Source organism: Schistocerca americana, chromosome 4, assembly GCF_021461395.2.
Source record: "Schistocerca americana isolate TAMUIC-IGC-003095 chromosome 4, iqSchAmer2.1, whole genome shotgun sequence".
Classification (NCBI taxonomy): Eukaryota; Metazoa; Arthropoda; class Insecta; order Orthoptera; family Acrididae; genus Schistocerca; species Schistocerca americana.
Genome location: NC_060122.1, coordinates 228,779,382 through 228,792,185, shown reverse-complemented (window position 1 = coordinate 228,792,185; position 12,804 = coordinate 228,779,382). Strand labels below are relative to the sequence as shown.

Below are 12,804 nucleotides of genomic sequence, written 5' to 3'. Positions count from 1 at the left end.
CCGGCAGTGTAGATGTTGCGGCAACTGTTGCCCATAATCCACATGTTACCTCCAGTGATGAGAGTAAGGGTGTTGTCACCTGGCCCGCGCGGTCGCCTGATTGGACGCCACTGGACTCAATTTTAAAGTCTATGGACGAGCCCTGAAGACTCAAGATCACAGTTTCCAAACTTACTTGCATTAGCGACTGCAGAAGCGTTGTGCAGTGCACCGTGAGCATTTTGAACATTTGATGACATAAATGAAATTTTAGGAAATGTTTATGATCACATTCTTTTGTGATTTCTTATTTGTACACGTCACTGATATAATATTACAATGTAAGTGTGTTTCCTGACATTAAACTAAAAGTTATTATTTAACAATAATTATTCCTCAGTTCCTTGTTTCACAAGTTATTCAATTTTTGACAGGCACCTTTCTTTCAAGGTTATGGTAGAAACGAGAGCAGAGTCCGGCACGGAGGTTTCAGACTTTTCAAGACATTCTAAAACATTTATTCTTTTAATAAATTTCGATTTCTATATTTCTCAAATATTACAGATACAGTGAAAAACACATAAAACACAAACAAGAATGCATTGTAATTCATGTGCGAAAAATGACGTCATCCAAGTGGTGGCCGTTCTTGTCCAGCCATTGTTGCACACGAGTGTAAAAATTGTCCATACACCTTTCAAGTACAACAAGGAAAATTTCTCGAGTACTGACTTCTGAAAGAGCTTCACGAGTCCGCAGTTTTTCAATGTGAACCCGAGATTTCAGGTAGTCCCACAAGAAAAAATTGTTCAAATGGCTCTGAGTACTATGGGATTTAACTTCTGAGGTCATCAGTCCCCTAGAACATCGAACTACTTAAACCTAACTAACCTAAGGACATCACACACATTCATGCCCGAGGCAGGATTCGAACCTGCGACCGAACGTAGCGGTCGCGCGGTTCCAGACTCTAGCGCCGAGAACCGCTCGGCCACTCCGGCCGGCAGTCCCACAAGAAATAATCGCACGGAGAAAGATCTGTAGATCAAGGAGGCTAGTCCACATCCCCATGCAAAGAAAGAAGGCGACCTAAAAATGTTCCTTTTCAACAGCCATGGGTTGTCTTGAGGTATGGGAAGTAACTCCACCCTGTTGAAGCCACACATTATTGAGGACAGTCTTTTTATCTTCTCAGTTCTGGCATAAAAAATTCTCGCAACATCGTGAAGTACCGTTGTGAGTAGACAGTCACAGTGCGTAAATTTTCTCGGAAAATGTAGAGTGCAGTGATATAAAATCGGGCTAATCCGCACCGCACATTTACTTGCTCACTATGCAGGGACCTCTCGTGAAGTTCCCGTAGATTATTTTCCGACCAGTACCGGCAACCTTGTTTGTTCACAACACCCGATAAGTGAAAGTAAGCCTCGTCACTCATTAGCAGAAAACCGTCAATTTCCAAGGTTTTCGGCATCCTTTCTGAAAACATATGCCGCCGTACACAGTCATAGTTGTTCAACCACGATTATATTAAAAGGGTAAAAGTGGAGGTCGAAGTGCAAAATGTGGTTAACTGATCTGTCTGAAATGCGCAAAGCGCGAGCATTTTGTACAGCTAAGCGCCGACGACTGTCCTCGACAGCTTGTCGAACTTTATTGATGTTTTATGCTGTTCTAACTATCAGAACACCTCCCCGAGCTGTTCCAGGTGTTACAGTTCCTCTCGTTCTGAAATTGTTGAACCACGTTATTATTGTTGGGCGAGGTGGGACAGCATTGTATCGACCAACGCTGAACAGATTGTAAAATCTTCGATGCGTCTGCACTGCCGAAAGACTGGTTCCAACAAAAGTGTCGTAAACGAAGATATGTTGTTCACTTGACATAAGCTCCATGGCTACTGAAATGAGAACTAATAACGAATGTATATCAACCATAGCGAGAGCGTTAGTTCCCCCCCATCACTTAACTTATGGCGGACTCTAAAACGTAAAACATCCCTGCCTGACCTTTTAGTTCACAGGTAAACGATGGAATGAGCCCATCTTTGTTTGCAATCTGTCTGATTTTGACAAAGAGCAGACACACCTTATATTGGCAAGCTTCACTTTAAATCACCAGCATGATATATTCTTGTTGTTGTTGTGGTCTTCAGTCCTGAGACTGGTTTGATGCAGCTCTCCATGCTACTCTATCCTGTGCAAGCTTCTTCATCTCCCAGTACCTACTGCAACCTACATCCTTCTGAATCTGTTTAGTGTATTCATCTCTCGGCCTCCCTCTACGATTTGTACCCTCCACGCTGCCCTCCAATACTAAATTGTTGATCCCTTGATGCCTCAGAACATGTCCTACCAACCGATCCCTTCTTCTAGTCAAGTTGTGCCACAAACTTCTCTTCTCCCCAATCCTATTCAATACCTCCTCATTAGTTACGTGATCTACCCACCTTATCTTCAACATTCTTCTGTAGCACCCCATTTCGAAAGCTTCTATTCTCTTCTTGTCCAAACTAGTTATCGTCCATGTTTCACTTCCATACATGGCTACACTCCATACAAATACTTTCAGAAACGACTTCCTGACACTTAAATCTATACTCGATGTTAACAAATTTCTCTTCTTCAGAAACGATTTCGTTCCCATTCCCAGTCTACATTTTATATCCTCTCTACTTCGACCATCATCAATTATTTTACTCCCTAAATAGCAAAACTCCTTTACTACTTTAAGTGTCTCATTTCCTAATCTAATTCCCTCAGCATCACCCGATTTAATTTGACTACATTCCATTATCCTCGTTTTGCTATTGTTGATGTTCATCTTATATCCTCCTTTCAAGACACTGTCCATTCCGTTCAACTGCTCTTCTAAGTCCTTTGCTGTCTCTGACAGAATTACAATGTCATCGGCGAACCTCAAAGTTTTTACTTCTTCTCCATGAATTTTAATACCTACTCCGAATTTTTCTTTTGTTTCCTTTACTGCTTGCTCGATATACAGATTGAATAACATCGGGGAGAGGCTACAACCCTGTCTCACTCCTTTCCCAACCACTGCTTCCCTTTCATGTCCCTCGACTCTTATAACTGCCATCTGATTTCTGTACAAATTGTAAATAGCCTTTCGCTCCCTGTATTTTATACCTGCCACATTCAGAATTTGAAAGAGAGTATTCCAGTTAACATTGTCAAAAGCTTTCTCTAAGTCTACAAATGCTAGAAACGTAGGTTTGCCTTTTCTTAATATTTCTTCTAAGATAAGTCGTAAGGTTAGTATTGCCTCACGTGTTCCAACATTTCTACGGAATCCAAACTGATCTTCCCCGAGGTCCGCTTCTACCAGATTTTCCATTCGTCTGTAAAGAATTCGCGTTAGTATTTTGCAGCTGTGACTTATTAAACTGATAGTTCGCTAATTTTCACATCTGTCAACACCTGCTTTCTTTGGGATTGGAATTATTATATCCTTCTTGAAGTCTGAGGGTATTTCGCCTGTCTCATACATCTTGCTCACCAGATGGTAGAGTTCTGTTACGACTGGCTCTCCCAAGGCCATCAGTAGTTCTAATGGAATGTTGTCTACTCCCGGGGCCTTGTTTCGACTCAGGTCTTTCAGTGCTCTGTCAAACTCTTCACGCAGTATCTTATCTCCCATTTCGTCTTCACCTACATCCTCTTCCATTTCCATAATATTGTCCTCAAGCACATCGCCCTTGTATAAACCCTCTACATACTCCTTCCACCTTTCTGCTTTCCCATCTTTGCTTAGAACTGGGTTGCCATCTGAGCTCTTGATATTCATACAAGTGGTTCTCTTCTCTCCAAAGGTCTCTTTAATTTTCCTGTAGGCAGTATCTATCTTACCCCTAGTGAGACAAGCCTCTACATCCTTACATTTGTCCTCTAGCCATCCCTGCTTAGCCATTTTGCACTTCCTGTCGATTTCATTTTTGAGAGGTTTATATTCCTTTTTGCCTGCTTCATTTACTGCATTTTTATATTTTCTCCTTTCATCAATTAAATTCAATATTTCTTCTGTTACCCAAGGATTTCTATTAGCCCTCACCTTTTTACCTACTTGATCGTCTGCTGCCTTCACTACTTCATCTCTCAGAGCTACCCATTCTTCTTCTACTGTATTTCTTTCCCCCATTCCTGTCAATTGTTCCCTTATGCTCTCCCTGAAACTCTGTACAACCTCTGGTTTAGTCAGTTTATCCAGGTCCCATCTCCTTAGATTCCCACCTTTTTTCAGTTTCTTCAGTTTCAATCTGCAGTTCATAACCAATAGATTGTGGTCAGAATCCACATCTGCCCCTGGAAATGTCTTACAATTTAAAACCTGGTTTCTAAATCTCTGTCTTACCATTATATAATCTATCTGATACCTTTTAGTATCTCCAGGATTCTTCCAGTTATACAACCTTCTTTTATGATTCTTGAACCAAGTGTTAGCTATGATTAAGTTATGCTCTGTTTAAAATTCTACAAGGCGGCTTCCTCTTTCATTTCTTCCCCCCAACCCATATTCACCTACTATGTTTCCTTCTCTCCCATTTCCTACTGACGAATTCCAGTCACCAATGACTATTAAATTTTCGTCTCCCTTCACTACCTGAATAATTTCTTTTATCTCGTCATACATTTCATCTATTTCTTCATCATCTGCAGAGCTAGTTGGCATATAAACTTGTACTACTGTAGTAGGCATGGGCTTTGTGTCTATCTTGGCCACAATAATGCGTTCACTATGCTGTTTTAGTAGCTAACCTGCACTCCTATTTTTTTATTCATTATTAAACCTATTCCTGCATTAACCCTATTTGATTTTGTATTTATAACCCTGTAATCACCTGACCAAAAGTCTTGTTCCTCCTGCCACCGAACTTCACAAATTCCCACTATATCTAACTTTAAGGGGCTCCGGAACGCCCTATACTTGCAATGATAAAATAACACTTATAAATTACATCTTTCCTCACAAAGTATTTGAGGTAGGAAGTTGAACTTTTTACAGATTATTTACTGGAATATGGGCTACAACTTAACACAGGGATTTTACAAAATTTTAGTTCAGTTATTAAAGATGATTTTTTTTCAATTGTAATGAAAATTCACAATATTTTTTTGCAATTTTTTATTTATATATTCAAAAATATACAGTTTTTTGGAAAAAGGCTGTGTTAAATTATGCAGAAGGTACTGTGTAACATTTACTGAAAGTTCGAAACAAACATGTTTGGAAGATCCTTAGAAAACATGTAATTAGTATGAGAAAATAAAAGTTTTGGGAATCGAGCGACAAAGATTGGATTAACTTTCTAGTGCATTCCAGGTCCATAGGATGAATTATCTTCATCCTCTGCAAACTCCTCCTCCAGCTTCCTCTTGTTCCTCCTCCTGTTTACTCTTGCTTGCATTTCTAGACTCTTTACAGCTCTGTCTGCAGCCCGAAGGCGTTCCTTGTCTAAAGCAAGCATCGCTCGTTGTTGTGTTCGTAGCTTTTGCTACCATTTTCTTCAGTTGCAGTTACTGCAAGACTGTTCCAAAAGGTGGTCATGTATGAACACTTATCACATTTCAGTTGTATTTCACTAGCAAGTCCTACGTGCTTTATTATGGAGAGTTCCAGACCAACTTCACTACAATGAATACATCTTACACAGTTTGAAAAAATTCCTTTGAGAACCGACATATCAAATATTTCATTCACATCCGATTCGCCCATAAAACATTCATAGTTTTCACTCATTGAACCAAGCTTCTTCTGTGAAGTATTTTCTTTCCCACTTTGACTGCAGGTGTACTTGAGAGGTTAGGTTCACTCACTTGGTTATCGTCTTTATTGTTTACAGTAATAACACATACCTTTGGCTTTCCAACATTTCTCCTTTTCTTAAAAGCCTTCAGAGGATTTCTAATAACTTTACTTTTACTCATTGTTATACTTTAACAAAACAGAGACTCAAGAAACAGAATTAATTACGAATATTTTCGAGATAACGAAAGAGTAAATAAACATGAGACAATCGACAATCACACCAGCGATATATATTGAACCATCACAGGTTAGCCACAACACATACTTTATCTCACATCACTACAATGTACCTGATGAACACAGACGTTAATAATAACACCATTTGACAGCAGTTTAACAGCGCCACAGTGGGTCACGCCCATGTAGAACACATTTAAAAAAAAAATTAAAAATAGTTGTAGTCTTCGGAATTGAATAAATTATATATCTATTAAAAGGTAATAGTCTGCAGATTCAGAAGACGCAAAAAAGTAAAAATTGAACTTTTCATGATTTTGAGCCATTCCGGAGCCCCTTAACTTATCCATTTCCCTTTTTAAATTTTCTAACCTATCTGCCCGATTAAGGGATCTGACATTCCACGCTCCGATCCGTAGAACGCCAGTTTTCTTTCTCCTGATAACGACGTCCTCTTGAGTAGTCCCCGCCCGGAGATCCGAATTGGGGACTATTTTACCTCCGGAATATTTTACCCAGGAGGACGCCATCATCATTTAATCATACAGTAAAGCTGCATGTCCTCGGGAAAAATTACGGCTGTAGTTTCCCCTTGCTTTCAGCCGTTCACAGTACCAGCACAGCAAGGCCGTTTCGGTTAATGTTACAAGGCCAGATCAGTCAATCATCCAGACTGTTGCCCCTACAACTACTGAAAAGGCTGCTGCCCCTCTTCAGGAGCCACATGTTTGTCTGGCCTCTCAACAGATACCCCTCCGTTGTGGTTGCACCTACGGTACGGCCATCTGTATTGTTGAGGCACGCAAGCCTCCCCACCAATGGCAAGGTCCATGGTTCATGGGATATATTCTTATATATTAATAATTATTCTTGAAATGATATTTCGAACCATTAGAGTTGATAAGACCAATGCTAGTATGTCATTAAAGGGGGCACCACAGGCATATATTTGTAAATTAATGCAGCATTTTTTCCACTGAGGCTGTTATTTATTTAAACTTTGCTTTCATTTCATAAAGGTTTTATGCCACTGTCCAGTGATTTATCTGACTCATTTACTATTTTTTTTCGAAAGAACAATACAACTAAGCTGCAACACGATCCTAAAGAGAAATTTAATTCACAAATCATGAAAACCTGTAAAAATAGGCAGGTTCCCCTTCACAGATAAAGAAGCACGAGAATATCTGATTACAAATCCTAGAAGCACATGGGTGCACAACCAAAAATTCATAAAAGCTATGTGCCTATCTGACCTATTGTTAATAGTATTGGCAGTCTATCACATATTTTATGCAAAAAACTCAATAATTTATTCACAAAATTCTATACATATGAGAAGAAATATGCAATAAAGAACACACAAGAATTAACTGATCAAATCAAAATATGGTATTGGTATTCCTAATAATATTAAACTTGTTTCTTTCACTCTTGTTATTCTTTACACAAAGTTTCCTTAATAACCATAGATATAATTGAGACTAACTTAATTAAATGCAAGAAACTAGGTCCAGGTTTGATTTGTGATCTTATTCAGCTGTTGCAGCTTACTCTATCTTATAACTGCCTTAGCTTTCAGAATGATGTATATCACAACAGCACAGTTTATTCACAAGTAACTCCATGTCAAAAACCTTGGTTGACGTATACCCTACACATTAACCACACTGAAGAAATATTTTCTGCATAATTTGAACATATAACTGACAAAGTCAATTACAACAAATGTTATGTTGGTGACAACTTAGTCCTGTCTAATGCTACGGAGGAGGATAATATTCATTCACAACAAAAATAACTAAATAGTAAGGATGATAAGACAAAATTCACCATTTAAGTTGAAGTAAATAACTGCATTAACTTTTTGGATGTTTTAATAATGAAAATGGATTGTTAGCAAAAGTTTGAAATTTTTAAAAACCAACAACTGCAGACACATTGATGAGTAATATATCAAACCAACTAGCAATGCATAAGATATTAAGCAAAAGCCACCAATGATATTAGTCGAGAGAGAGAAATGGTGAAGAAGACTGATTTAGCAGTTTTCTAATATTACAGTGATCATTTAAATAAAATATCTCAAATTCTTAAATATACGAAAACGAAAATTGGATTTCACATGGGAAAAAATATTAAATTTATTATAAAACACATCGTCCATAGAAGAGAACCATTAAATAATCCAGAATATATAAAATTGGATATGACATGATACACTCAAATTTAACAAAACTAATCCAATGCATACATGAAGTATCTCATACATAGCAGCCATGTCCCAAAAGATGTAACATAAATTCCAAATCCTTCACCATGCAAAGAAGGCGAAGGAAATGATTATTCTAGAGGTAATTGAAATTTATAGTAATTTAAAAATCAACCAGATATACCTACCAACAAACAAACTCAACTATATACCTGAAGATATCTCGATAATCCAAAATAGCAATTCCAGTCGTAGTCCCCACATTAACAGATACGACTAATCGTTTGTAGTTACCTCATTAACACATAAAGTTATTCATAATGTCGATATACTAAGTGAAATTTTAATTTTCCAACTAATTTTGGTACACCTTCTTAAGACCACTCTCACTTTTCTTTCTTTGATCAACATTGAACTTATCTATATTTCCGGCATTATGTGCAAAAACTATGAAAACATAAAGAACAACTAAAATTTTTGTAAACCAAAACGAATGGAAACTCAATTTTGTTTCTATTAATGGTAACTTTCCTAGGTAACTGTCTTTCCTCTATTTTAGTTACACATTATTCTGCTTCCCATTTCGTAGAGATAATAGAATTGCTTTTAGATACATATAATAGCTGAACAATGGCTTAAAAAGCTGAAACCAGTTGCGAAACTACAGACAGTTTAAATAAACAGCAGCCTCACTGAGGAAAAAAAAATGTGTCATTCATTTATGAGTATTATCTACCGAATCCTCCTCTGTCCTTAACTATGCTTCCTGGGAGCCACTGATAAATAATGAATTTTATTCATAAGAAAAATCACCATTTCTTAATACTTGCAAATTTGTCAAGACAAAAATAAATTCGAAGTAGTGCCTGTAGAGCTGTAACTTTACTCATATTCTGTTGCAGTGCAATGTACTATCTCGTAAAATGTGCGCTCTTACTCTTGAACTTAAAGAGAAATATGATGTACGAGAACAAAAACAGCATATTAACAGTCTGTGTGACCCTGTTCTACAGAGAAGTCAGACAACTGCAACAAGGTGAAAGGAACGTGTTGTTGCAGCGTGTGGTGAGCGGAATGACGGATCGCGCATCGTCGGTGGGCAGGCGGCTGACGTGAGCGAGTTCCCTTGGATGGCGCGGCTCACGTACTTCAATCGCTTCTACTGCGGAGGCACGCTCATCAATGACAGATATGTGCTGACGGCGGCGCACTGTGTCAAGGGGTGAGTCCTGCCGCCTGCTTCTGTTAAGGGATAATGTGTGAACTCTCGGACAGTATGCTTTTTTTTTGGATTGAACCCTCACATTTTGACGAAGAGTTCGTCAATATCGCTGAACGGTGGGACTGTCAGAAGCAAAGTATTACAAATAACCTTTCTAACTGATCTCTCTCTCTCTCTCACACACACACACACACACACACACACACACACACACACACAGAGAGAGAGAGAGAGAGAGAGAGAGAGAGAGAGAGAGATAGAGAGATAGAGAGATAGAGAGACAGAGAGAGAGAGAGGGGGGGGGGGGAGGAGGGGGAGAAGGAAAGAGAGAGAGAGAGAGAGAGAGAGAGAGAGAGAGAGAGAGAGACTTAATTTAATTTCTGCATTCAATTTAATATTAAATGTTAATGCAGGGATGCATCCCAATCCCTGCAAAGCATGCAGACGCAGGGTGTCCCAAACTTTTAAAGTAATAAGCATACTAATAGTAGAGGGTTATAACTGAGTAGCCTAATTTGAGATAACAAACTAGTGATCGAAATGAATATTTAACTTTTGATTGACATTAAAGATCTGCACCTCGGAGCAATAACTTAAAACTCATAGGAACTGTTCAAAATGTGTTCATTATAAATGCACAACTTTTAATTGTTGTCCTATCAGTACTCTCTCCACTATTATTCGACGTTTTTATTTCAAAAGCAAGTTGACTGGTTCTTATGGATGAATCTCCTCCCAAAAGACCTATCACCACTGTTCAAATTCTGCTGTACGAACCTTGACCAGCTCTCTTGTAGCTTGAACGACCCAGTTCCTATCCATGGCGAAAAATTTCTCTGAACTGATATGACATATTTTGTTAATCTCTCCGTTTGTTTTGCGAATCTCTCTGCTGCACATTCGTTCGTTATCTGGGCCCTACATCCAGTTGGACCATACATTAAACACTTCCAAATTACTCTCAAAAGTAAAGCTCCGCGTTCGGTAGCCAGCCTTGAGCTATGAACGTATAATAAACGATTTCGTATTGTTTAAGACTGCTCCAACAAATTCAATGCGGCAGACAACTGTTTGCTATGAGATATAAGCAGTTTATGAACAAGTGATACACGCGCTTTTCATTCAAGAACGTGCACCGCCAGAAATATTCATTTCGTACCATTGACCTCTACAGTAAGATACTCATTTTGTGATTCTCTACAGCGTTTATACTTTTGGCCCTAAAGTTTGAGACACCCCGTGTACCTGCTGATTTTGGCATGTGGCCCTGACTCGTAGTTCCTAGTGCTACCACCACTAAACATTCGGAAGATGTTTAATTCAAGACTTATGTCGTTGTTTATAAAAATACCATAATTTATAACCAAGAGAATAATAATTAATAGATCTTGTTAAATAAAACGACATTAAAATTGCATATAAACAGCGTTACAATTTACAGGATGCTAACTATAACTGTTTACTCACACGGTGTAGATGAAGGCGGGACGAACAAATTGATACTAGGTACTTGTGGCCTCTCAAGCCGGAAAACCCTCTGAAATCGGCTACAGAACTCACCTAATTTATAGTACCTGCGCACCACGCGAGTTTTTGACGGGAACATTAATAATACTACACTAACAAAACGTAAAACTGGCTTTTGTGTAAATATTACCTCAAAACACTGAGAATTTAAACAACATAAAATTAACAATTACATCATTTTGTTTGTCTGGCTTTCTCATTACGAAACTATTGTGCTTGTACTAACAAAATGTAGAATTGGCGTTCGTGTAAATGTTAGCTCAAAACGCAGAGAGTTTTAATACCATAAAATTAACAATTAAATCGGCCTTCTTACTACGAAAGCACTACGCTTGTACGAGTTAAGTGTGAACTGAATTGTGTACATAACTAGTTTTTGCTTACCGTTTACAAAAGCCTCTCTTTTACTATCCTCAAGGCAAAGCTGAAATAATAATTTTAAAAAAATTGCCGACAAAGCCAGTGGCGTAAGTGAGCCAGAGAATTTTGATAAACCCACGCGGCGCGCATACGCTGTAGCTTAGATCAATTTGAGGTGGGTTCTGGGCTTCATCGTAAGTTTCCTGCATCGAACTGTTCGCCTCGACATCCCCTACTCCACTGTGGTAGACTGCAAGCAGTTGGCATTTATATCCTGTAGAAGACCAGAACAGTTCTTGCCGTAATACGCCATGCTATGATAATACACTCCTGGAAATTGAAATAAGAACACCGTGAATTCATTGTCCCAGGAAGGGGAAACTTTATTGACACATTCCTGGGGTCAGATACATCACATGATCACACTGACAGAACCACAGGCACATAGACACAGGCAACAGAGCATGCACAATGTCGGCACTAGTACAGCGTATATCCACCTTTCGCAGCAATGCAGGCTGCTATTCTCCCATGGAGACGATCGTAGAGATGCTGGATGTAGTCCTGTGGAACGGCTTGCCATGCCATTTCCACCTGGCGCCTCAGTTGGACCAGCGTTCGTGCTGGACGTGCAGACCGCGTGAGACGACGCTTCATCCAGTCCCAAACATGCTCAATGGGGGACAGATCCGGAGATCTTGCTGGCCAGGGTAGTTGACTTACACCTTCTAGAGCACGTTGGCTGGCACGGGATACATGCGGACGTGCATTGTCCTGTTGGAACAGCAAGTTCCCTTGCCGGTCTAGGAATGGTAGAACGATGGGTTCGGTGACGGTTTGGATGTACCGTGCACTATTCAGTGTCCCCTCGACGATCACCAGTGGTGTACGGCCAGTGTAAGAGATCGCTCCCCACACCATGATGCCGGGTGTTGGCCCTGTGTGCCTCGGTCGTATGCAGTCCTGATTGTGGCGCTCACCTGCACGGCGCCAAACACGCATATGACCATCATTGGCACCAAGGCAGAAGCGACTCTCATCGCTGAAGACGACACGTCTCCATTCGTCCCTCCATTCACGCCTGTCGCGACACCACTGGAGGCGGGCTGCACGATGTTGAGGCGTGAGCGGAAGACGGCCTAACGGTGCGCGGGACCGTAGCCCAGCTTCATGGAGACGGTTGCGAATGGTCCTCGCCGATACCCCAGGAGCAACAGTGTCCCTAATTTGCTGGGAAGTGGCGGTGCGGTCCCCTACGGCACTGCGTAGGATCCTACGGTCTTGGCGTGCATCCGTGCGTCGGTGCGGTCCGGTCCCAGGTCGACGGGCACGTGCACCTTCCGCCGACCACTGGCGACAACATCGATGTACTGTGGAGACCTCACGCCCCACGTGTTGAGCAATTCGGCGGTACGTCCACCCGGCCTCCCGCATGCCCACTATACGCCCTCGCTCAAAGTCCGTCAACTGCACATACGGTTCACGTCCACGCTGTCGCGGCATG

General features: G+C 40.2%; 1 protein-coding gene across 1 annotated transcript in view; it reads left to right on the top strand.

The window, feature by feature from the left end:
- The window catches only part of LOC124613011 (trypsin-7-like), a 151,197-nt gene that overhangs the window by 95,235 nt on the left and 43,158 nt on the right, over positions 1-12,804 (top strand). The window contains exon 3 of the mRNA XM_047141565.1: positions 9,251-9,413. Coding sequence (XP_046997521.1) covers positions 9,251-9,413 — 163 coding nt within the window. The remainder of the gene's footprint in view (positions 1-9,250; positions 9,414-12,804) is intronic.